Raw genomic sequence first — 27,147 nt, 5'->3', positions numbered from 1 at the left:
GCTCTCTACTCAGCGGAAAGTCTGCTTCCTCCTCTCTCTCTCTCTGCCTGCCTCTCTGCCTGCTTGTGATCTCTGTCAAATAAATAAATAAAATCTTAAAAAAAAAAATTCTCTGCAGTGAACATATTACTTTGATATTCATAAAGGAATGTTTTATGATGCCAAACTGACTATGGAGTAGGTTAATTAATAAAACAAGAAGGTCATTTTATGGGGTAAAATCCCAATCAAACTGATCTAAAAATATAAACAATAAAGCCCTAACTCAATATAGAGAAGTAAAATTTAAAAATCAGTCAGGAAGAGAGACAATGGACTCTGAAAAACAATCTGAGGGGGGTTTGAAGTGGCGGAGGGATGGGAGGTTGGGGTACCAGGTGGTGGGTATTATAGAGGGCACAGATTGCATAAAGCACTGGGTGTGGTGAAAAAAATAATGAATACCGTTATGCTGAAAATAAATAAAAAATAAATTTAAAAAAATCAGTCAGGAAGAAAAATGAGTATATATATTTTTTAATGGAGATAAATCAATCAAAGTGAAAGTTTTGGGGCACCTGGGTGGCTCAGTCAATTAAGCATCCAACTTTTGATTTCGGCTTGGGTCATGATCTCAGGGTCCTGAGATTGAACCCTGTGTCAGGCTCTGCACTGAGCATGGAACCTGCTTGAGATTCTCTCTCTTTTCCGTGTTCCCCCGTCCCCACTCATTCTCTCTCTCTCTCTCTCTCAAAATAAAACAAAATAAAATAAGATAAAAGTAAAAATATTTTTGTGTCACAAAGACAAGACAACATCTACTACTACTTAGGAAACCTAGAATTTAGTTCTGACTCGGTCATAAAACAGCTGTGTATGTATGTGCAAGGTATATGATTTCTCTGATCACCATTATACAACAAGTTGTTTGGGCTACACCAGTTGTTTCCAAACCTAGCTGATGATCCATTTTTTTTCCTGGGTGGCTTTTTTAACTAGCAAAATACGCCTCATGCTTACTATGTGCTAGGCTTTGCACCAACTGCCTTTTATCTTGTTTATTTCTCTCAATTACTCTAAGAAGTCGGTTCCATTATTTCCATTTTAAGATTTATTAAAATGAGGCATAAAATCCAAGTCAAATAGCTAGTTAAACACACATTTGAACCCAGGCAAAGTGGGCGCAGGGTTCATGCTCTTAGCTATTAATTTAGACTCAGAAATCTTTTTAAAAATCTTTGAAAATTCACCAGGTGATTTGACCAGACCATCTCAAAGTTGTTGTTTTTTTATCTCAATTCTATAATTCTCTGATCCTGTCTTGTCATTTTCTTATCATTTTGTATTTTATCCATTCCTTGGGAGTGACAATGTTCAATATCTGACTTTCTTGGGAGAAATCCTGTGAGAAGTCAAATTTTGAAAGATGGAGGTCTCTCATGACTCTAATCTTGGATCATCTTATGTCAGCACAGAATCCAAGCTGTTTCAGCTGGTACACAGTTGCCCCAAATAAAACAAATTACAGAGTACATGAATCAATTCAGTAAGGTGTTAAATATTTCATATAAATTGATTTCATCTTCTACCTTCATTTCAAAGTGAAGAGATCAATAGGAAGAAAGGGCAGGGGGATTTGAAGGAGACTGAAAGATGGAGGGGGCCTTGGGCCATCTCCTTGATGGCCTGGTCTTCCATCTCCCAGTCTGAAAGAGTAAAAAGGATATAAACCACTATTCCCGTAATACTGGGACTGACTTGCTCTTTGTCTCCCACAGCCTTGCCTAGTTGATTTGTGGACCCCCTCATTTCCTCTAACAGGCGAAAAGAGTTTCTAACCAAGATAGAGGGAAATGAAGCCTGGAAGAGAGGGTGCTCCAAAAGACCAATTGTCAAGCTTAAGAAAACTGAAGGAAGAGGCGTAAGAAGGGTAGCATGTGACCAGACCAGACCTTCCTCCATTGCCTTAGAGGGGCAAAGCTAGAAGAGAGGCAGGGAAGGGAAATTATACACTTATATTCTGCAGCTCTAATGAGTCACTGGGCAGTCCCACCCATGGTAGCACAGGAGCTGTTCCTGGCGTGGCAGCCAACACGAGTGGCTCTCTCGCTACAGATCAGCTGGGGACACAGACACATAAGCCCCAACTCTACCTTGTACACGATTTTGCTCCTGCCATCTGTGAGGTCCAGCTGGATGGAGATGTAGTCGATGTTGGGAGAAGGGGGATCTGTGTGTTGATAGCGAAGCCCCATCAGCAGGAACTCCTCACAGCTCACCTTGGTACTTCCCATTTTCTTCAGTCCCAGGGCACAGCTTCCACCTGGACACCTCAGCTCTGTTCCCAGTTCTAGAATGTACAGCACTGAGTTAAGACAGCTACTTGAGCATGAATGTGAAATTTTTTAAAATTCTCCCTCCCGTGGATCCTGACTGCCTCAGGAATACCCACGCATACCCTCTAATCATTCACAGAAGGGGATGGCATTGTTCGATAACCCTATAACTTCTTTTCCTGAAAAGAATGGTTGACCCGTTTTCTCTCCCGAGATCCTTGCCCACAGAATGTTACACTGAGAGAAAATGGTTGACCCGTTTTCTCCCCCGAGATCCTTGCCCACAGAATGTTACACTGAGAGAAAAAAATAATAAAATACATGTTCTGGTGACTAAACATCCCTGACAAATAGGCCACTGGGTCAAGACAGGCTTTCCACAGTCTAGTGCTGGTCTTCCTTCACAGCATGCACGTCCATGGCTCCATCATGCACTCTCTCCAAGGCTGTTCGACTTGCTGAAATTCACTCCCCACTGTGTTCATCACACCCCCAAGTCCCACACCTTTCCAGGTCCCCTTAGTCCTTTTACTAAACCCTCCTTTAAGTAATCTTTGACAGCCTGAACCAACCTGCTCTCTCCCACAAAAACCACCATCATCTCTTCAAGAGTGTGTCTCTTTCTCTGCCCAACTTCTTTTTACAGTCGTGTAGGGTGATACCCATAGGTCACTTATTTTTCGAGTGGTCTTTCCCTGTTGTATAAAATGAGTGTTCTGGTTTTTAGCCAGATGGTCATGAACACTAAATGGGAGGGTTCATGTGCAAACATACCTTTAGCTGTAAATTGTTGCCCAAATTCAAGGTATCACTATGACTGTGATTATTGGTCTTCACTTAGTGCCTAGAACATTATTATGCACAGAGGAGGTACCCAAAATACATTGATTAGATGGGTAACAGAAGGGACATCATCCATCAACTCCTCCTGATTTAAACCACAGCTACTGGCCACCTGCTCTATGTCAAACTTATTTGTAATCAAATAATACTTAATAAATGCACCAGCTGCTCTTACTACCACTGCCACTGTGAATAACAGCTGACCATCACTGAGCGCCTGCTATGGGTCCGACACCATGTGAAGCCCACTGCATGCATGTGATCTCATTTGCTCCATCCGGCCACAAACTTGGGGAGCAGCTACTATCTTTGCCCATTTTACAGAGACTTAACCACGTTAAATATGTTACCTAAAATCACTTAGGAAATAAAGAGCAGAAGCTGTTTCAAACCCAGGTCACTCTGATTCCAAAGTCCATACTCTTAACCACTAGCCAACATTGTTCAACCAGTTATAATATCAAAGATACAAGATATTTTTTGTCAAAATAGAAGATGAATATTAACAGATGTTTTTGTCAGTTCTATTAACATTTGGGTACATATTAAAACATACATACGAGGGGAGCCTGGGTAGTTCAGTCGGTTAAGCATCTGACTCTTGGTGTTGGCTCAGGTCATGAGATCGAGCCCCACATCAGGCTCCAAGCTCAGCAGGGAGTCTGCTTGAGAATCTCTCCCACTTTCCCTCTCTCCCTCCACCATTCTCACTTTCTCCCTCTCCCTGCCTCTCTTGCTTATAAATAAATCTTCAAAAAAAATAACAAAAAAGAACACGGTACATACGAGTCTCAGGGAAAAAACTGTGTGGCTGATCTCCACGAGGTTTTTCTGGCCGAGGCTCCAGCAGGACCATCTGACCGTGGGCTGGCAGCCGGCTTCCCACAGGATCCAGCCTGACCGTACACTCCAGGCCAGCCGTCCTCTCGTAATCAAATCTGAGAAGGTTCTTATCAATGGCTGGGGAAAGGCCATAGAATTCAGACACCTCCAGGACATTGTGACTCCTACGGATGATGTTACAGTCTGGTTCGAGGAAATAGACCCGCAGGATAAAGGTTTCTGTGAAGGTATCAGTCTCAGTAAATCTGTGGAGAGAACAAAGCAAAGGCAGTGTTTAGCAGAGCTCAGGTACACTTCCGGTATCTAAAGACTGACTTTATAAAATGCGCATATAGGGTAGAGCTTGGATTTTGTTATATACTCGACCCCCAATCTCTGTACTATTCCTTTCTTCTCCTCATCTTGGTGTCAACTCCTTGATCGGCCATCTCCCTCCCCAGTGAGCTTTCTTTCCACACCTTCTCTCAAACCCATCATCCACGTTGATATGTAATGATGGCTGGGAGCTCAGAGTCTCACTTCTAGCACATCTGTCATTTGAGTAGCAAGCCTGTGTAATTTATGGATTGGGTTTTAATTCAGGAGTGAAAGGGTGAGGAGTTTCTGAAGCATCAACACCTTTCTGCGCTTCAGAAACCTATGAGAGACATTGTAAATTCCACTTTACAGAGGGGGAATCTGAGGCAGAGAGAGGCCAAGTAGCTCGCCAAAGGAGCTGATGGGGAGGAGAGAGGGGAATAAGCATGTTCTCTGATTTTCTGCCTCCAGCTCCTCTAAATATTTTCTTTCAAATGTTCTCCAGCAGCTGCTTTGACTGAGCCCTGCTCGCCTTCTCCCCTATCCTGCCCCTTGGAAACTCAAGGAAGAAGTGGGAGAAGCCAGAACCACCAGCTTTTCCAGGCTTCCAGGCAAGCTGTCCAAGGTTAGATTTTTAACTCTAAAGCCTTAGAAAGATCAAACAGCCCTGCATGCTGGTGATACAGAATCTCTGGGTACTATTTCATTTTTTGAGCACAGCATTGTGTTCAATCCTCTCTTTCAGCCCTTGTTCACATTACAGTTATCTACCATATTTTGCGTCAGATTATGAACACCAAAAATCCATGAATCTTCATCCTTGTGTTTCCTATGCCCAGCATTGAGCCTTGAGTTATAGTAGGTGATTATAAGTGTCTATAGAACGATTCAACATGCTAGTGTCTTCTACAAAACTCTTTGCAATAGTACTGTGGTACTTAAGGGAAATTCATACTAAGATATTTCAGCCAGATATTCATAACCGCCGTAAAAATCCATCTAAAAGCCTACTCCAAAAACCTATCTAAAAGCCTGGGTGGCTCAGTCAGTTAAGCATCTGCCTTTGGCTCAGATCATATTCCCAGGGTCCTGGCATCGAGCCCCATGTCAGGCTCTCCCCTCAGCTGGGAGCCTGCTTCTCCCTCGCCCTCTGCCTGCCTCTCCTCCTGTTGTGCTCTCTCCCTATCAAATAAGTCAGTAAAATCTTGGAAAAAAAAAAAACAACCTACTCCGCCTACTGCGTTGTCAGTTACCTCTATGAAGTGAGCAATACCATAACCATGAACTTAATTTTTAAGCTAATTTTTACTGAGATGAAATTTACCTTTTTAAAGTATACAACTCAGTGGTTTTTAGTATATTCATAAGGTGGTGCAACCTTCACAACCACCTAATTCCAGAACGTTTTTATTCCCGCAGAAAGAAATCCATACCCATTAGTGATCACTCCCCATTTGCCCTTCCCCCGGCCCCTGGCAACCACTAATCTGCGTTCTGTGTTTTATGAATTTGCCTTTTCTAGAAAAGGTATGTGACCTTTTGTGTCTGGTGTGTTTCATTTCGCATGATGGTCTCGAGGTTCACCCATGTTACAGCCTACAACAGTACTTCATCCGCTGAGTAATATTCCATTGTATGGATACACCACATTTTGTTCACACATTCATCAGTTGGGTTATTTCAAATTTTTAGCTATTATGAATGATGCTACAATGAAGATCTGTGTGCAAGTTTGGGGGGAAATAAGGTTTTTATTTCTCTTACACATATATTTAAGAGTAGAATTGCTGGCTCACACAGTCACTCTGTACTTAACTTTATAGCTGATTATTTAAACATTTTTATCATTTAATATGCTTACGATTAGAAGACATACCTCACTTCTTATTAACTGAGCAGCTGATAATCAAAATAAAGAATAGCATTCAATTTTGGAATATTTTCTGAGTTCTTTTTAAGAATTTGTATTTGTATTTCGTAATTTTAATTTCCCATCATAAGCAGGAAGGTAGATCACCAGAGTGACCTGTACAAGAACTCTACAGGGGAACAGGACAGAAGCTTTCCACAGACAAGCTCCCAGGAAGATGACACAAATAAAGATAATTGAAAATCGACAATTCTTGCCTCACCTACTTAGGTCCCCAATTTCTATTGATTACTTGCTTGTTTGGGATCTAGCAACTAGCCTCATGATAACATCAATCTATAGAAAAATCCTGAAGAAGTACACAGAATGGTTATGTGTGCTGCTTACCTGTACAGTCTAAGCTTCACTGTGTCTTCATCAAGAATCGGGCAACCATTATGAATATACTTTACTTCATTGGGAAGGAAATGGCAGTCAAAGACCTAGTTCACGTGAAGAAATGGATAAATACTTGTGAAAAAAAATTGGTACAAGATTAGATGTTTCTGGCAGCAGAGTACTGCCTGGGGAAACCATGGTCTGTTAGAACGGTGTGTCTGAGTGTGTATACGTGTGCGTACGCGTGTCCATGTTGTAACCACCCACCATCTCTGCCCACCCCTGTGCCCGCTCCCAGCCTGCTTCTATAGCCGTGTCTTATTTTAAGAATACCTAAACCATGGGGTGTATGGGTGGCTCAGTGGGTTAAGCCTCTGCCTTCAGCTCAGGTCATGATCTCAGGGTCCTGGGATCCAGTCCTGCATCGGGCTCTCTGCTCAGCGGGGAGCCTGCTTCCCTCTCTCTCTCTGCCTGCCTCTCTGCCTACTTGTGCTCTCATCTCAATCTCTGTCAAATAAATAAATAAATAAAATCTTTAAAAAAAAATAATATCTAAACCATGATAATCCAAACAGATCAAGCAGATACATTAAGGAGTAATTATCTCTTAAAATGATTCTGTTCACAGTCTCCACTATATTTAAACGATGGTTCCATTTATCAAAATATAATACACCCACACCCTTCAGGGGTTCATAGCAATGGAATTAGAGGCCTACCTGTGCATATGCATGAAAAGGTACACATTACCCCACACACAAACACACTGTATTGATTATATATCTTTTTCTTTTCCTTGCTTTCTTTTCCAAATAGCATTTTTATATTCCAAAATGAAGCCACAGGCTATGGACACTGTTGTGGTTGATCAGAGCCAAACGTGGCCCCAAACTGCTTCTCATATAATTGCAGAAGACTGCTTTACTGGTTACGAACCGCAGAAATGGTTGATGAGGGGGCATGGGTGGTTAAGCGCCTGCCTTCAGCTGGGGTTGTGATCCGCAGGTCCTGGAATCAAGTCCCACCTGGGGTTTCCTGCTCAGCGGAGAGCCTGATTCTCCCTCCACCTCTCCCTCCCTGGCCCCCTCTGCTCATGCACTTTCCCTCTCTCAAATAAATACACAAAATCTTTTTTTAAAGTGGTTGATGAGACCAATAGCAAGCTAAAGGTAATTTCTTCCATCCAAATAAAATTATAATTAACTGAATCCCTATTAAGGAAACTGTACCGTTGTATTTTGGGAACTCTCTTTTTTGGGGGGCAGGAGGGGACTGTAATTCTTAAAAGAAGAATTTTCTCTCCCAACCACACCATGACTCTCCTTCTGCCCAACCTGACTTGTCAGAGTGTTAAGAAATACCCTTGAAGTATCCCCATACCATAACTGTTCAGTTCATGGTGTTTAGCCTACATTCTGTCACAGTTTCAAACATTTACAGACAACATCATCCTCTCTAAGACTTTACTACTAATACAAATGATCTTTTCCCACAGACATCATTGGCTCCTCTTTTTAATTGACAACAAAGAAGGAGATAAAGGAAAGACCTTCCCCATATCATTGACAAATAGTCCTGGTGATAAAGAGACAATCTGGTTTGTTAAAAGAAACATCTGTTTTATTTTCGTAATATGTTTTCCTTTTATAAAAGGCGACAACCATAATTGTCCATAAATTTACTAACTAAAACAAAGGAGAGCTAAATCCTTTTCTAATTACTGTCTAGCCTTGGTTTTTTCCACTTCAACTGCTTTTCAATTACAATTTATAATTAAATTGTCACACATTCCTAATTCATTACTCACTTTAATGACAGTATACTGGTTCAACCTAGAGATGTTTTCTTACGGCCACATTTCTGATTCAAAAAAGCAAGCTCAGCTCTAAACTGAGGGGATTTTCCACCCAGGAAATGTCTTGCTTTGAAACAGGTGTGAGAACTGCTCTGTGTGAGGAAGTCGTGTCCTAAAACATGGGGAAAACATATTGCCACAGACCTTGTCTAATTGACTACATCAGGAGGGTTATCTAAACAGAAGGTACTGGTGTGCGCCAATGGAAATCCCTTTCCAAATATCCAATAGGAAAATGAACCTGTTGGTCCTAAGACAAACTTCAGTAATGAAATGAAAACACTAATTGAACAGATGTTAAACAAAACATTTTCTGTGCAAATCAAATAAAACTGTTCATTACACAGCAGGGTGTTGTTAATACAGTCATCTCACTAGAAACGGGTTCACATAAGCCTTGCTTTCAACTTACTGGTAAGTGCTATTAAAGAATAATGCTTAGGCTTTGTGTGTATGCACACGCATTCGGCTATGCTTAATTTCAAAAACACCATAAGAAATCAAGCCTTGGAAGCGTTGCATTAAAAATAAGCACATAATCTCCCCCACCCCCCCCCAAAAAAGAAAAGAGAAAACAACAGACTTTATGTAGGAATCTGGTTTCTGTTGAAATTATCATACTAAAGTAGGAAGATCATCCGGGAGTTTGAGAAACAAAGTTTTCTGGATACACAGATTTCCTTCTGGTACAAATATCTGACAAAAAGGTAATGAAACTCCACAGCTCAATGGGTTCCTTTTCCACACAATAAATTTTAGAAGATACAAGTCACATATTTACTTTAGACCATACAAATCCATTTGAGATGCCACATTTACCTCCAGAAATGCGCTCACTGAACATTTTCTCATTTTAAAGCCACAGCACTTGAGGAGACAAGTTGGGACTTTTTTGGAGCCCCATCCCTGGCCTGCCTGTTCAGACATCCCTAAATCAGACAGGCACGCTGTTTCTGCTCCATATTCTTTCTAGCAACTGGATTTTTGTCTTAAAATCAGAGAAATTTTGGAATGGAGATGACTAGGAGATCTCTTACAACCCTTGACCCAAATAAGTGTTTTACCTGATTGTAGTCACTTAGATGCTCTTTCGCTCTCTAGTATCTCAGAGACAGCCAGATGGCAAACACCATTAAACATCACCAAAAACAAATAATGGAGACAATTCCACTATTTGCGGAGAAAGTACTATATATATGTTTATGAGTCATAGGCTATTTGAGACAGGGAGAGGATACTCCTCAGAGGCTGACTTAAGGAACAGTATATTCTCCCCAAATTACTTTCTAAGGAGGGAGAATCTGGTGAAGAACAGGGCTTTTGCTTTGCACGCGTAGGGCCAGAGATAATAAACCAGGAAGCATTTTTTTTCTCTTCCCTCATAAAATATTCAACCTCACTTCTAAATAAATACTGAATGATTTTTAAAAATATATTGACTGGAAAGGGTACCAAATTACGAGTTCATTTCTCGATAAGGCACCCATATACATCCATGCAGCCACGGACTCCGGTGTTCTAGGACTAGGGTCCTCTATTGCTCTCTAAAACTCCAAGGATTTGCTTTTAACAAACTGGGTCCTTGTAGTTAGGTCTCCATGTTCTGTAGTTGAGCTTATTCATGTCACCTACTAATTGCCCTTAGTCATGTGGGATCTAGGTATGAGCCACCTCAGGTCTCTCTTCTTTCCCTGACTGTAAGTTCCAACCAACCAAACTTCCACTGGGCACCTGGGTGGTTTAGTCCCTTAAGCATCTGACTTAGGCTCAGGTCATGATCTTGGGGTCCTGGAATGGACCCCAAGTCCAGCAGGGAGTCTGCTTGCCCTTCCTCCTGCTCGTGCTCTCTCTCTCTCTTATAAACAAAATCTTAAAACATGCACACACACACTTTTGCAGTGCAAACGGTGTTGGGAGAAAGTATAAAGATGCTGCAAGTCTCAAACACTTGGGACTACAACCCCTTAGGAGCTGGGACCATTACTGTATTCAGTTCGGAGGTGCCCATCAGAAGCTCTGAATGACAAAAGAAAATCTCATGGGAAACTGGAGAGAGACATTTTGTTGCTGTCACATCAGGAATGCTCCCTAAGTAGAAACCCACCACAGAGTTGTGATGTATTTCAGAACTGGCCTATCCTCTGAGAGCGGTAAATCAAACAGCTTGCAATAACCACCTGAGTTAGTATCGATCTAAGTCCCCTTCCATTTGTCTCCACATCATCTAGTACCACTGTGGAGTAACTTCCTGGAATAAAAGTCTTTAGCCAAATGGAGAAGAAAGTTAATGTTCACAGTTCACAAATAATGGTGCATGTTTCCAGAAGCAGCAGTAGCAGCCAGTGCAGAACATTCTCAAAATTGTCTGCATTGGGAGGAAGTTAAACCACAGTAGGGACAAGCCATAAAACCAGAACCAATTTCCTATTTTATATAGAGGTAAACTCCTACTTCAGGCAAGTACAATATATGATAATACAGACTTTTTTCAACCCAATGACTTAGACAGTAACTCTATTCTGCTCTTAGAAGATAATCCTACAAAAGGATTGTGCCTAATATACTCTTAAATGATAAGGTCTCCAAGATTTTGACTAAAGGAACACATTTTTCTACAGACATTTTTGAAGAAACAATGAATATTTAAAATGAAGTATTTTCACCTCTCCTTGCCATGTCTCTCCTCCCACTCCCCGGAATGTTCTAGTGATGGAAACAGATAAAAATGTCTTCGCGTTTTACTTGTGCTATTCTGCGATCACAAGTGTAGCCTAAAACATATCTTGAAATCCTGACATCTTACCCAAAGGCACCCTGACTAGCAGTGGATGAGCTCATTTGGGACAAGAATAATCCCATAAAGACTGATCATATCACACCACACAGGGCCTACTCCAACCTTTGAAAGGCTGTCCCATCCCTCTTTGGTTTCATTCGTTCCCTCTCTCTCTCTCTCTCTCTCTCTCACACACACACACACACACACACACACACCCCCATACACACTCACATTCACACACATGGCTGAATAGAAAAATCTCAGGAATGACCTACCTGTGGAGTGAGTTTCCCGACCCTTTGGGTCATTGGCTCGTTCATCACAACTTCCACTTTGCAAGCATCTTTCTCTTTGGGGATGACAAACTTCAGGTCATCTCCCGACAGGAAGGCAGAGCTGCCCTTCATCACCCTGATCCCACGGTTAAGGCTGATGAAGGTGGGACTGGCCCAGCCAAGGAGCAGCAGCAGCAGAGCACTGGGCCCACCCCAGTTCAGAGAGCTCATGCTGTCAGGGGCCAACTTGGTTTGTCCACCGGTGAAATCCCTTCAACACAAGAGGGCTTCTGTTCTTCCTCCAGAGATGTTAGCTCATAGTCCTAGGGGCAGGGCAAGGGGTCCTGACGATGTGCCCCCAAGATCTTAACATGTCCCTTTCATTTCAAAGCCAGACAAGGAGGCTTTTCAGGCAATCCCAGGGCTTTTAATAAAACTCGCTGATCACTCCTGACAACGCCGGCAAGATGAATGTGCCTCCCAAGTGCTTTTCTAATCCTGCAAATGAGAGGAGAGGTTGGAGGAAAGCGAGAGAGAGAGAAAGAGAGAGAGAGAGACCAAAAGGTTTGTGTGACTATTCAAAAGATCTTTGCTGGCAAAGGAATCTTTCAACCAGCCTATAATTTCAGCTAAATTAAAAACAAATAAACTAACTTGACCTCCAGGCCCATGTAAAAAGGCAGTGAAGCCATTTCACTACCCTGCCTGTAACTCCCGCTTCCGGACTCAAAGCTGCCCCCCACCGCCACCCCCACCCTGCCCCATGGGGATGTCACTTGTGTGGTCCCACAGGAGCCAACCAGCCTCACTCCCCAAGTACAGTGTTTGGTTGCCTGGGAGGTGAGCTCTGCTTCTGTTTCCTCATCTGTTAAATGAGGACCAGAGCCTAATCTGTAGAAGAGAGCTGACAGAATTATTTGCACGCTGTTTCAAACACTGATGAATTCTTAATCATCATGACCCAAATAAGAAACGAGCTTCGTAATTTGTCCCATGAACACAACTCTGACATTGCTGGGCAATGAAGACCCTGAGAAACTCTTGAGTGTAAATTGGAGAACAGATATTTTTCTAAGTGAACATTTTGGAGGGGGTGTTGTTTTTACACCAAAGAGACTAGGAATCAAGTCACATAGCTTGACTAGACACAGCTGACTCCGCGTATGCATACATGTTCGTATTGTCTATGACATTAATTGTAACATAACGCACTGAATCTGCACAAATGGAATCTTTGTTTCTACTTTCACCACTAGGAATTTCAAGATTATTTCTCTGTGTTCCATAACAGATATGACTCTGCCAAGTAAAACATATTGCAATAAATCCTCAGGTTCAGGCTAAGGTTGGGTGGACCAATGATGGTTGACTATGCCCATAGGAAGTCTTAACGTTTTAATGATTTCAACAAATTTCTGTACATAACCAAAGGATACTCAAATAAATGTTTGACCAAAGGGTGTACACAAAAAATCACCCATGTTCAATACATCAAGGGAGGACTCATTCTCTTGGCATTGTTTGAAACCATTCACTTTTGAGGTAGTACATGACATACGTCACCTGGTATCTAAGGGGGGTGTACATTTTACAGAACAGTCTTTCTTTTTTTTTTTTTTAATGGCGTCAATCTCAAGCTAAAACTGTTCCCACACTCCCACTGACGGTGTTGTCCACAATCCAGCTGAATGAGGTTGGCTTATTTGGGCAGAAATGTAAACTTTGCTGTTGAACCTTCACAACAAAGTCAAACCTGGTTTCCATTCATGTTTGACATCTAAGACCACTTGAGGGGGAAAAAAAAAAAAAAGGCAGCACATTCAGAAAGAAGAGCATGGCTAAGTGTTTCTCAAAATGGAGAGGTAAGGGGAAAAACTTTGCTTTCTGAGACTTTTAAAGAATTAAATCAACCTGTGAGGCCGTAAGGACTGCAGGCTCTCATGCATCCCTCTTATCTCACTATCACCTCCCTTCTCCTTTCCTGCTTTTTCTAAGATCCCCTGACTTTTTAACATGGGGAGCCTAGGGTCCTTGGACCTGGCTTTTGTCTACCCTTCCTCCCTAATGATCTCATTTCTTGGCTTTAAATACCACTTATATGCTAATGAGTCCCAAATTTATATCTCTAACCTTCTCCCTTAACTCTGGATTCCATACGGCACTGCCTATGTGACATCTTCCTAGGGGTGTTTAACGAACATCTCATTCTTCATGTTGCCAAATTTGTGCTCTTGGTCCTCCCTCTCTCCCTCTCCCCGATCTCAGTTAATGGCATCCAACTTTTTAGTTGTTCTCTCCTTTGTCTCAGTGTTTAGTCTACTGCTAAACAACGCAACAAAATCCTGTTCGTTTGTTGCAATGGACACAACTTAGGGTGACCTCCAAGAATTTCGGCCTATAGCATCCCGGAGTTCCCTCCCATCGAGTGACAGCAGAATCTTTGAGGCTTCCAAACAACAGAATAAGGCACAGGTGATGGGATGTCATTCCCATGGTCAACTATTTAAGAAAAGAATCTGTCTTAGCAGACTGGGGCTCCAGGCTCTCCTGCTGGACTTGAAAAGCAAGCGTCCCTGGGTTCTAGTCTGCCAACAGCCTGAATGAGCTCAGAAGAAGATGCAGCCTCAGTCAAGCCTCCAGGTAAGACTGGCATCCAGCCTCCAGAGAAGATGCCTTGATTGCCGCCTGAAGCAAGGAACCCAGGTAAGCTGTGACCAGACTCCCAACCAATGTCAGCTGTGAGATAAGAAATTTGTGTTAGGTCACTAAGTTTGTAGTAATTTGCTTACTTGGTAATATAAATTGAATGCATTCTTCTTCAAAACATATCCAGACTCCAACCACTTCTCGCTTCCATTGTTGTTATGAGAGCCAAGCTGTATCATCAATTCTTTGCTGGATGACTACAAATAGCATCCAATTTGACTTCCCCGCTTTGCCTCTTGCCTCCCCGATAGCCAAGCTTCAGCATAGTGGCCACAGGTCCTATTAAATATTACTTAGGTCACTTCCATGCCCCAAACCCCCAATGGCCTTTCATCTTAGTGTAAAAGCCATAAGGCAACCATGTATGTAATGTGTTTCTCTCTTACTTCTCTCATCAGCTCTTCTGTTTGTCTTTCCTTCACTTCCCCTGCTCTAGGCCCACTAGCATCTCTGCTTTTCCTCAAACATGTCAAGATTAGCCTTCTCTTGCTCCCATCCAGAACCTTCCCACTTGCTGTTAGCCTCTAGCACATTCTTCTCTCGGATATTCTCCTTCTTATCTCACTGGCTCCCAGTTTTTCATCAAATGTAACACCTGCTCTGTACCACACCTATCCACTCCCTTCAAACATCTCTCCATCCCCAGCATTCTTTTCTGCTTTGTTTTCAACCTTAGTCCTTAAAACCATCTAATAATACATTTGCTTATTTACATTGTGTGTAACCATCTCTCTCATAGAGGTGAGAATTTTTATCTTTTTTATTCATGGATTTATCTTTATGATTTCCTCCATCTCGTTGCCCAGGACCACACCACAGGCTGGCAGAGCTGTGAGCTAGAAGGAGCCTAGAAGGGACATTTGCGAAGTGAAGTCACCATACCAGCCCATTCTTCCAGAATTTTACATGGCAGAGAATATAAACTTTTTTCTTGTTTAACCCACTGATATTTGGTGTTTATTTTGGTACTCATGACTGAACTATAATTATAGCTTTAATCATCACCTTATTCTTCAAGTTTTTCTATTAATTTAATTTAGTCACTAATCAGCTAAATAGTGTACCTTCCTGCCTAATAGTATACGGGGCAATAGGTCATCCTCTAATCATATTATAATAAGTTCTTAATTAGCCTAGAAGTACACAGACCAAGATCCCAATGCTTTTCCACAAGGAAGAGATAAGAGAGAAGGAGGAGAAAATCTATTCCTGTAGCCTGTAGCTTCCTAAGCTGCAGTGATATGGAAAGAGTGGACCTGAATTCTGAAAATCCAGATTTGGCTTGATTCTTCTGAACACTGGCTTCCTCTTCGAAGAGAAGAGCCATCCATCCTCCCACTTCCAGTTTCCCTGTGAGACCAAATGAAATAATCCATGTGGAAATACTCTAATGATAAAGTGCCATACAAATGAAGCATTACTATCACAAAATACATCAAAGGAATAAGAGGAAAGCTTGTCTTGAGACAAGTAGAATGGCAGGACTTGGCCCTTGGTGAAGGTGGCAGAATCGGATTCCGGACAAGTCAAACCAAGTATGTTCTGTTTACATTTTCATTTACTCTTTTCTTCCTCAGGATCATAAGACAAGCTGTAACAATAAAAACTGAATTTTTTTCAGTATTTCGGAAACAACCTGAAGCAACACAACTGAGAGAAAGGAAGGGCACAAGAGTAACAATTTCCAAACTCAAAACCAAATATCCTTTAATCAGTGGGCTTGAGTGAAGTGTGCAAAATTAAGCTCCATGAAGATCAAAAAGAGTATGTTGTACTTATGTTCTATTCACATTCAGATTTTGCTCTGGTATTTTTTTCTTGGTGTTGAGGAACACCAAGAATGTGGGCATTCCATAGAAAATATTGCTCTGATTTTTCACTCGAAGAAGGCAGCCGAGGAGGGGAGAGAGAGGATTTGGATGAACAAATGGAGAAGAGAAGAGCAAACAAGTGAACAGAACAATAGATAAGGAAATCTGGGCTCTGCATCATACAAAGTTTTGTAGACAATGATGGGCCTTTTACCTCCACCCCCCAAATTAAATGGTAGTAACTGTCTTGACTCTGATACAAAATTATGACGTCCAGAGGGAACCAACATTTACCTGACAACACCCTGATAAAGCTCATCACAAGAAGCCCCTTTTCTGGTCCCAACATAGGGCCTCATCAGTTGCTTAGAATCCATCTGCCCACAGCTCTCTCAGAATGCCAGTGGAGGCACCCACGGAATGAGCAGAATCAGCAGAAGCACTCAGATGCAGAAGCAGAAAGGCGGCTGAATTCTTCAAGGGACCTTGTCACCTGACTTTTAGCCACTCCAGACTTAATTTGACCCTGTAACAGAAACAAACCCTGTGTCTCTTTGTCTGTGTGGTGATTCAGCTGCTTCTCGCCATTTCAAAATCCTCAGGTTGCAGCTCCAAAGCAGCTCTGTTCCTATCAACCATGTTCTCACCTTTGCCTTTTTCCTTCTTATGGGAATCAGGTATTCTAAGGAATATCTGTACACTCCAATAAAAATGAGTGAAAACATATTCTGAAAAGTGGTAAAGGACTCTGCTTTGAGTTCTTCCTCATAAATATTCAAAAAATGTTTCTGTAATCAACCTTTCTTTCTTGGTAAATTTCCTGAACAGAAGAAAGTAATTTAATAACATTTCCAGGTGGTTGGGGGTTAAGGAATGTGAGCTAGTATTTACTTCATAATTACACATTTGATTTAACCTTAGGAGCATGTATTCTTTATGTTAATAAAAACATGAAACTCTTATTACTTAGCTAGAGTATTTTGCACACATCAAGAAAAGAATGGATCTTAGCTGTACTCCCCGGCTCTTTCTGCAATGGAAATTTTCAGTGGTCAATGAAAATGATGTGTGCCCTGATAAGAATCATATTTACTACTATTCTTCTTTAAAATTTGCAATGGTAGCTATGCAATGCAAAGATATACCCTTCCCCATCTTGTACCCAGCACAATAATCTTATATCTTCTTGTTGGTTTGCTTTGCTGTGTGCAGGACTTTGGTAGATAGCCTGATACTCTTCTCAGTGATCCAGGTTAATTGTTACCAGTCAAGGGAAGATGATGCAAACAATGGAACTGTTTGTTTTCCTGTTTTACAAGTACCCTCAAATTTTTAAAAATGAAAATAAACTTGAAAGAACAGAACCTAATAAGCCCAAAGAGAATGAAAACAGTAATTTAGAAAGATACGTGCACCCCTAGGCTTACTGCAGCATTATTTACAATAACCAAGATATGGAAGCAACCCAAGGGGTCATTGAGAGATGAAGGGATGAGGATGTGGTTTATATCTACGATGGAATATTACTCAGCTACAAAAAAGAATGAGATTTTGCCATTTGTGACAACATGGATAGAGCTAGAGAATATCATGCTAAGTGAAATCAGTCAGTCAGAGAAAGACAAATACCATATGATACTGCTCATAAGAGGAATTTAAGAAATAAAACAAATGAACAAAGAAAAAAAAAAAGATAAACAAAAAAACAGATTCTTAAATCCAGAGAACAAACTGGTGGTTACCAGAGGGGAGATCAGTGGAAGAATAAGTAAAAGAGGGAAAGGGGATTAGGAGTATACTTACTGTGACGAGCACTGAGTGATATATAGAAATGCTGAATCATTATACTGTACCTCCAAAACCAATATCATGTTGTATGTTATTATACTTCAATTTAAATTTTAAATAAATAAATAACAAAACAGGGGAACAGGGGAAAATTAAGAAAGTGGGTTTAAGTTAAAAATAGCCAACTCAGGAAAGTTAAAAACAGCCAACTCAGGATCAACCCATTCCCAACTACCCCAACACAGAGAGATTTTGATATCCTTGCCTAGAATGATGAAGAAAGCCAGTGAGATTTTTCTAACTCTACTTCACATTAAAATCTTTAAAATATCAATCAGAATGACCTGAGAAGCCACCGTGGAATTTTTTTGATGGATTTTTAAAATCATCATTATTTTCACCCAAACGAATTTCCAAAATAACTCACATAAATCAAAGGTAAAAATTTAAAGCGTAAACTTGTCGCTGAATAAAATTGTCCACAGGATAACTGAATTGAAACCAAATCATAGATGACATGAACTGCTCCAAAGGAATGGGCATTAAAGGGAACTGTATCCAGAGAACAGCTAGCTGTCCAAACTCAGGCAAAATGGTTCTCTTCTCTGTATTTTGGTTGAGGAAATTAAGACTTAGGCAGAGTCTACCAAGGACTTCAGATGCACTGCCTCCTCTGACTTCAGCCCCCGCTGGGGGAGACAGACAAGTCTAATTGCTCCTTGTTATAAGCAACAGGGAGTCAACATTCTAAGAGGTCATAGCCTGATGCAGCAGAGCCTGGGGGAAGCAGGTGTTGAGTCTCCGGTGTAGGGATTTTTCCTCCTGTATGCTACCAATCTCATTCTTTTCTCTCCAACAAAGAGTAGTTGAACCATATAAATCACAAAAGAGCTGGGAAGACACAGTCATAAAAAAGTTTTTCTTTTTGAGAAACACATAACCTTTTATGGAGTTTTAATTGCTCAACGACCCCACGAGAGTGAAGAATCTTTGGCAGTCTTGCCCAATACAGAATTTCCAGAGAGATTTCTCTCAAATAGGAGATAGAATCTTGCAGAAGAAAAAGCTTGTGACTTCGAAGACTGTTTTTTCTTTATCAAAGAATTGTTCATGTCTTCCTGTCCCCATTTTTTGATCACCTACTATATACAGGCAATGAGCTCTGTTCTTTATATGTTTTTGTTTCTTTCTCACAACAAGCCCTACAACGCATTTTCTACTATTGTTCTGATTTCACAGGTAAATAGTGCCTTAAAGAAGTGACAGAAGAATCATAAACAAGAACTAACATTTACTAAGTGCTTACTAAGGGCTAGGAGACGTTCAAAGTACTTTATACATATTATCTTTGTTTAATTCCTGCAACACTTCTAGGATGTAGAGAACGATTTTACAGGTTTGGAAAATGAGGTGCAAAAAGGTTAAGTAACTTGCCCAAGGTCATCAGCTTGACTCAGTCTGTGTCCTAGTTTTGCCTGACCCTGGGACCCACACACTTAACCACAAGACATTATACTGCTTCACATGACAGCAAAATCTTTTTTTTTTTTTTTAAGATTTTATTTATTTATTTATTTGATGGAGAGAGACACAGTGAGAGAAGGAACACAAGCAGGGGGAGTGGGAGAGGGAGAAGCAGGCTTCCCCCTGAGCAGGGAGCCCAATGTGGGGCTCGATCCTAGAACCCTGGGATCATGACCTGAGCTGAAGGCAGAGGCTTAAGTGAGCCACCCCGCTGTCCCCACATCACAGCAAAATCTTACACTCCTTGCAATTACTTCACTACCCCCTCGAGGTTGTTTTGTGAACCCCTAACAATTTTAGGGGACAGTTGCAGACAGCAACTGATGACTGTTGCCTGAGTTTAAGTTTCACTGCAGGCAATGTTCTCTCAGAAAAGTAGCTGTTACTTTAAGAGCAGATAATCAAGGCAGATGTCCTGTCTCATTGCATCTTACTATTCCAACTCCTCACACAAGCAGCACAGTTTAAAGATCTCAAGGCAAACAGGTCTCCTCGAAATTCCAGGCTATTAAATCAATAAAATGTGTCTTGACTCTGTTTACAGCATTGTGCTTCCCCCACTCTGCACATTTTTTCTAAAATGCAATCTGAATCACAGAATATATGGTTTAGGAGAGACATTAGAAATCAAGGAGTCTATATCCTTCATTATTTTTTCATCAATGTATTCGTCTTTTTTGAAAATAACCCCCTTTCATGTGTATTAAAAAATATATGCTCATTAACTAACAGATAAAAACACAGAAACACAAAGAAAAGGAATAAATATCCTTTCCCAACACCCAAAGAAAACATCCTTAGGTTTTTCAAATGTATGTGTATGTATATACAATTTTTTTTTAAAGATTTTATTTATTTATTTGACAGAGAGAGATCACAGTAGGCAGAGAGGCAGGCAGAGAGAGAGGAAGGGAAGCAGGCCCCCTGCTGAGCAGAGAGCCTGATGCGGGACTCGATCCCAGGACCCTGAGATCATGACCTGAGCCGAAGGCAGCGGCTTAACCCACTGAGCCACCCAGGCGCCCATATACAATTTTTAAACTTAATTAAAGTCACACTATCAAAAGAGTATGGACCATCTTTTCCTATTAACGCAACATTCTAGTTTAAGCATTTTCCATATCGTTAAACATTCCTTGTGATCTTACTTTTCAGTTATGCCCTCTATCTAAGACATGGATATACTATGATTTCCACCTTCATGTCTTGTTATGCTGAAGTACTTACCATGCCAGTAGATTGTGATGAAAACTCCTTAATTATACATTAGTTTATTTTTCTAGTTCTTTCCTTTTGATAGTTTTCTAGCAATGGAATTATAAGATCAAAGGGTATGAATTTATTTTGCGGATCCTGATACACACGCTTTCTAGAAAGATGGTGCTAATTTGATACCATTTCCAGTCTTGCTCACATTCCATATCACCCCTTAAATCTTTACTCACTTCCAAAGTGAAATGTTGTATCCTACCCCTATTTTAACTTGCATTCCTTTGTTTACTTGCAATATAGCTTTTTATTTATGTTATGTGTATTTTCTCTTTTAGAAAGCCCTTCATTTTACAGAAGAAAGGAAGTCCCATGGCAATTAGTGACTTTACTAATGTTGAAAGAAATTTCCAGGCACAAGATGGAGCCACTCCTGCCCAGGATACCACAATCACAAACCGAAACTTAGATAATTTTCGTGTCCCAGTCAATGCTCTGCTTGACCAGAAACGCCGTCTATTCAATCAGCCAATCCCGGATGCCAAGCCAACTCTACGCCTTTTCACCCTCAACAAGGTTGACCATGTGGCCACAACCAGTCAGATATTCTCTAGCTGTTTCTTCTTTGCTTTTTATCCTTTTATTTTTTTAAAAGATTTTATTTATTTATTTGACACAGAGACAGAGATCACAAGTAGGCGGAGAGGCAGGCAGAGAGAGAGGGGGAAGCAGGCTCCCCACTGAGCAGAGAGCCCGATGTGGGGCTCTATCCCAAGACCCTGAGATCATGACCTGAGCCGAAGGCAGAGGCTTAACCCACTGAGCCACCTAGGCACCCCTTGTTTTTTATTCTTTATCCTATAAAATTTCTGGCCTTCTACCCCATTTTGCAGTTCCCTGAGACTGTCTACCTCATAAAGTGTTAAGTAAAGTTTGTTTGCATCACCCAAATTATCTCCTTTAATCAGTGTCTCCACACCAAGATTACACAGGTGTCTGGAGACAAAGCCTGGTTTGGAAACTTCGTCCTCCTGACATCCAGACCATGGCAATGTCCGCCATCCCTGCAGCTCACTCAAATCACAGATGCTTGGTCCAGAGACTATTGTTTCAGTACTTTCTTCCCCCAATTCAGCAAGTCCTGACAGACTCCCAGAACTATGGAGAGAAAGCCTTTCCTCGGGCTATGCTGTCAAGACCCAAGTTGCAAACATGGATCTTTGACCACCACACAAACTCATTAGAAGGTTTCCATTCTAGGATTTTTCAGTAGTTCAGTGTTTATTCCACTCATCAAGGTCACATTTTGCGAACTATGTTTCTTAAAATACACATTTTGGGGATGTTATAAGCTTTCACAGACAAAAAAGTCTTCTATATCCAAATATATCTAAAACACAGAAAGCTAAAAGGTTTTTGTTTTTGTTTTTAAAATTCGCAATGCAATATGAGCATATCAGAGGCTCTAAGAAGCCCTGAGGAAAGAAAAACTTTCACATGGAAGTTTGCAAACTTACAGAAAACCCTCTCCATCCCAATACAAAATCCAGGTTCTTTGATAAATCACTCAAGAAACACTTGGTTAGAGAGTTAAAAATGACTGAAATACAGAATGGCCACAAATTTCTGGCCATCCCTGATAAATCCATATTTAATGAATCTACATCAGAAATCCAAATTCCAGGCCACTCTTTGGAAACCAGACATCTGGCCTTTCTCTACAAAGACCTTCCACTAAAACTACCTTCAAAGGTAGAGAAAATGGATGGCAGGGTGGAAAAAGATTTTGTCCCCTTGATTTACAGTTGTTTTTAATGACTTTTGAAGTTTCTTAAACCATCAAAGGCATTTCCTTGAAGATTAGGAAGTGACCATAATTTACATTCACTTTGCTTTTAGCCAGAGGGTTGTATCAAACAAATTTTCACAACAGCTTGTTTTAATTGAATAACTTAAACAGAATGAAAAACATTCTCATTCACAATGGTCGACTCTACCTGGGACTGAACCATGTGTACACACCCAGACTTAAACTCAAGACCTTCCCAAACACAGTCACACTATTAAAATTGGCTTTTCTCTTCTTGAGTGAATTCTGTTATCTTTTAAATTCACCAAACACCAAGTTGTCCAGAAGTGAGATTCTGTTGAAAGTCACATGAGGTCATGTTCAGAAGTTCATCATCTGGAAACAATTCCCTTTCTACATTAGATCCTGGTTCTCTGTTTGAATAGGACAAATTCACTAGTTCACTTAAGATACAAGCAATTACAGAATACCCATTTTGTGACAAGGGCTCTAATAAGTGCTAGACAAAAGAAAAAAAAAGACAAAAAAAATTCTTGCTCATACAGCACATTTATATTGTAATGGAGAAGGAATACATATAAATTCTGAATTCAAAAAGAGTGGTAAGTGTTCTAATGGTGGAATGCATTGTATGCTACAGGAATAAATAGGAGGGCAGCGTTTGACTCATACTGGGCATAGGGGAGAGCACTTTCCTACAAGGGGAGAGAGCTAAATTAGGACAAATAGTATTTATTTAGAAAGGTGAAAGGGAGTTGGAATGGCTAAAATTAACCAGTTAGGATGACAGGTGTTGGCGAGAATACAAAGAAAAGGGAACCCTCCTACATTGTTGGTGGAATGCAAGCTGGTGCAGCCACTCTGGAAAACAGTATGGAGGCTCCTCAAAAAAGTTGAAAATAGAGCTACCCTATGACCCAGCAATTGCAATACTGGGTATTTACCCAAAGATACAAATGTAGGGATCCCAATGGGCACGTGCACCCGAATGTTTACAGCACAATGTCCACAATAGCCAAACTATGGAAAGAACCTAGATGTCCATCAACAGATGAATGGATAAAGATGTGGTATATATACAATGGAATACTATGCAGCCTTCAAAAACTTGCCACCTGCAACGATCTGGATGGAATTAGAAGGTATTATGCTAGGTGAAGTAAGTCAATTGGAGAAAGAAAATTACCATATGATCTCACTGATATGAGGAATTTGAGAAACAAGACAGAGGATCACAGGGGAAGGAAGGGAAAAATGAAACAAGATGAAACCAGAGAGGGAGACAAACCATAAGAGACTCTTAATCATAGGAAACAAACTGAAGGTTGCTGGAGAGGAGGTGGAAGGGATGGGGTGATTGGGTGATGAACATTAAGGAAGGCATGTGATGCAATGAGCCCTGGGTCTTACAGACAACTGATGAATCACCGAACTCTACCTCTGGAACTAATAATACACAATATGTAAATTAACTAAATTTAAATAAAAAAGAATCTTGTAACTATTCCTAGAAGAAAGCAGACCATACATTAACAATAATTATCTTCGCATGCTAGAATTTTGGATAGTTTTTATTTTCTTCTTTATAATTTTTTTTAATTTTCCACAATGAATTTATACTATTATAAAAATTGGGAAAATGTTATTTTTTTAAAAACTTCAGATGTACTATTGGTTTATTTAGTCTCTTCCTTATTGTTAGACATTTGGGTTTTCCAGTATGGGGCAATGAATATCTTTGTTCATAAAGTATTTTCCAAATTCATACTTATTTCTTTAAAAAAAAAAAAAAGGATTTCCATATTGGCAGATCTTTTAACAGGACTATTTGTGATGGTTGGCCTCTTTTCTACACCAGACATCTGTGCGTTTGGATTTTATTATTAGCTATGGTATGCAAGTAAGGTGGTCAAGGTTATTGTAGTATAGCTCAAGGAGCAATGCTGGGTAGTTGTTTTGTTTTGTTTTAAGATTTATTTATTTAGAGAGAGAGAGGGTGCAGTGCGAGGGGGTTGGGGAAGATAGAGAGAGAATCTCAAACAGACTCCCCACTGAGTGTAGGACCCAACATGGGGCTCAATCCCACAACTCTGAGATCACAACCTAAACAGAAATCAAGAGTCAGACCCTCAACCGACTACACCACTCAGGCACCACCCTGGGTAGTTTTCTGAATGTTGAGCAGTCCTTTCCACCATGAAGTACTCCATTTCGAACAGTACAAGTTAAGGGTAAATTGCTGAGTTTGAGGAGCTCCTTAGAGCATTGTGCGCATATGCTATCGTAGCAATACCATTTTTTACTGTGAAGTACTTGATTATTGATCTGTCCCACAGACCTCAATTTCTCAAAGGCGGGGGGTTTTACCTTAGTGGACTGTTAGGAGTCAGCTGCCTCTCCACTCATTTACACAGAGACTGTGCTTCTGATGTAACATCTACTCATCGATCCTCTGACTCTGCCATATTCTTTCTCTTCATCTTCAAACACGCCCCTTTAACCTTTCTTTCTCCTTCCTTCCTTCCACTATTGTGTATTATTTGTTTCAGGGGTACAGGCCTATGATTCATCAGTCTTACACAATTCATAGCACTCACCACAGCACCTCCCTAATGTCCATCACCCAGACACCCCATCCCTTCCACCCCCTCCTTCCCTCCAACAACCCTTAGTTTGTTTCCTATGATTAAGAGTCTCTTATGGTTTGTGTCCCTCTCTGATCTCATCTTGTTTTATTTTTTCCTTCTTTGTCTTATGCACCTCCATTTTCTTTTTTATTATTTTTTATTTTTTTAGATTTTATTTATTTATTTGACAGACAGAGATCGCAAGTGGGCAGAGAGGCAGACAGAGAGAGAGGAAGGGAAGCAGGCTCCCCGCAAAGCACAGAGCCCGACGTGGGGCTCAATCCCAGGACCCTGGGATCATGACCTGAGCCAAAGGCAGAGGCTTTAACCGACTGAGCCACCCAGGCGCCCCCGTTTTGTTTCTTAAAGTCCAGATATGAGTGAGGTCATACAATAATTGTCTTTATCTGCTTGACTTATTTCTCTTAGCACAAAACCCTCTAATTCTAGTCATGTCATTGCAAATGGCAAGATTTTATTTTTATGGCTGCATAGTATTCTATTGTGTGTGTGTATGCAAATGTATGTGTGTGTGTGTTTGTGTATATATATACACATATGTATATGTATGTATACATATGTATATGTGTGTGTGTGTGTGTGTGTGTGTGTATACACACCACATCTTTATCCATTTGTCTATTGATGGACATCTAGGCTCTTTCCATAGTTTGGTTATTGTGGACATTGCTGCTATAAACACTGTGGTCCAGGTGTCCCTTCAGATCACTACATCTATATCTTTGGGGTAAATACCCAGGAGCGCAATTGTTGGGTCATAGGATAGCTCTATTTTTAACTTTTTGAGGAAACTTCTTGAGAGTATATTTCCAGAGTGGCTGCACCAGCCTGCGTTCCCAGCAACGGTGTAAGAGGGTTTCCCTTTCTCTGCAGCCTTGCCAATATCTGTTACTTCCTGACTTATTAATTCTAACCATTCTAACTAGTGTGAGATGGTATCTTACTGCGGTTTTGATTTGCATTGGAAATGCTTTTGATGACTTAAGAAACCAAGTGATAATGATAAAAAATGTAATGTTGTTTGAGACTAAGTCACAGTACATCAAAAGTCACAGAATTCTAGGGTTGGAAGGAGCTTCTCCTCCAAATTTTACTTAAACCAACGTTCTTGGGTGTTACGTACTTACTTTGCATCTGGTCCTATTTCACAACCACCTATGGAGCAGATTCTATTCTAAGGATTCTGGTTCTAAGGTAAGTAATTTGTCCAAGGCATACGCTAATAAACAACTGAGCTGACATTCCAACCCCAGCGGATAGGTTCCAAAGCCCCCGTTCCTGAAGCCCATACTCTGCACACTCCAGCACACACAAAGAAGTCAAGGTGAGGAAGCAACCGCCCTAAGGGGCAAAGTGATTTGCCAAGGATTAAAGAACTGATTTGCCGGCTGTCTTATTCACTAATGCAGGCAGAGAATGGACAGCATACCACAATATCAAATCCTGGGATAAAGTTAAAAAAAAAACTGCAAGTCCTATACACAGAGATGTAGACACTGGTGTGAGAGTACTTTTCCTGGAAGCCAGCCTTCCAGCACATGGGCAAAGCCCTCAATCAGGGCAAGATCTGCCAAGTGAACATCTCTTGCCTTCACCTCACTGCCTATACCTGCCCTTCAGGGAGATGGGGGTCAAGACAAGGAAACAAACACTGAATCCTTAAAAAAATGACAATTCTTAACACCAACAAATAATTAAATTTAACAGAACTCTAATGAGAGTCTTTCCTTTCTTCTCTGCTGAGGATCTTAGCACAATTCTAACTAGGTTTAGCCATGACCTGTACATCACTTTATTTTACAAATAGTTGTTTTACGAATGTTTGTTTATTAGAAATAATTTTGCAAATATAGTACAGGAGAAGGAAGAGGAGGGAGGGGGTGGGGAGGGCTTAATGCTCTGCTCTAGGATTACTGCTGAAGTGAAAGGAAATGCCACAGTAATAAGAACAGAGGCTGGATTTAAATCAGATTTCTCCCAGTTCCACTATTTCCTTGAACAAGGTCCTTATTTTTTCTTGGCCTCTGTTTCCTCACCTATACAAAAAGTGACACCTTTCAGGGCCATTAAAATAGTTAAACGTGATAATGTACGTAAATGTGTTGTTGCTCGGAGTCCCCACGGGACAGCAAGCAAGGCTCCGGGTAACTCCGGAGGGCAGGGCGCAGGGGCACACTCACCCACGGAGACAGCAAG

The 27,147-nt window shown here is 40.8% G+C and overlaps 1 protein-coding gene across 7 annotated transcripts in view; it reads right to left on the bottom strand.

Annotated features, from left to right (window-relative positions):
* FREM1 (FRAS1 related extracellular matrix 1) overlaps nucleotides 1-27,147 on the bottom strand; it is a 173,974-nt gene that overhangs the window by 133,240 nt on the left and 13,587 nt on the right. For all 7 annotated transcript variants that reach the window (XR_004277487.1, XM_032307887.1, XM_032307891.1 and 4 more), the window contains 4 exons: nucleotides 11,456-11,953; nucleotides 6,556-6,650; nucleotides 3,945-4,246; nucleotides 2,133-2,329 (listed from right to left, as the gene is read on the bottom strand). Coding sequence is in view for 6 of the 7 variants with exons in the window: in XM_032307887.1 (XP_032163778.1) it covers nucleotides 2,133-2,329; nucleotides 3,945-4,246; nucleotides 6,556-6,650; nucleotides 11,456-11,686 (825 nt within the window). In the remaining variant the exon portion in view is untranslated. The remainder of the gene's footprint in view (nucleotides 1-2,132; nucleotides 2,330-3,944; nucleotides 4,247-6,555; nucleotides 6,651-11,455; nucleotides 11,954-27,147) is intronic.

The sequence above is a fragment of the Mustela erminea genome, chromosome 12 (genome assembly GCF_009829155.1).
Source record: "Mustela erminea isolate mMusErm1 chromosome 12, mMusErm1.Pri, whole genome shotgun sequence".
NCBI classification, from domain to species: domain Eukaryota; kingdom Metazoa; phylum Chordata; class Mammalia; order Carnivora; family Mustelidae; genus Mustela; species Mustela erminea.
The sequence above is the reverse complement of the archived record's forward strand: the minus strand, read 5'-3'. Positions and strand labels throughout refer to the sequence as shown.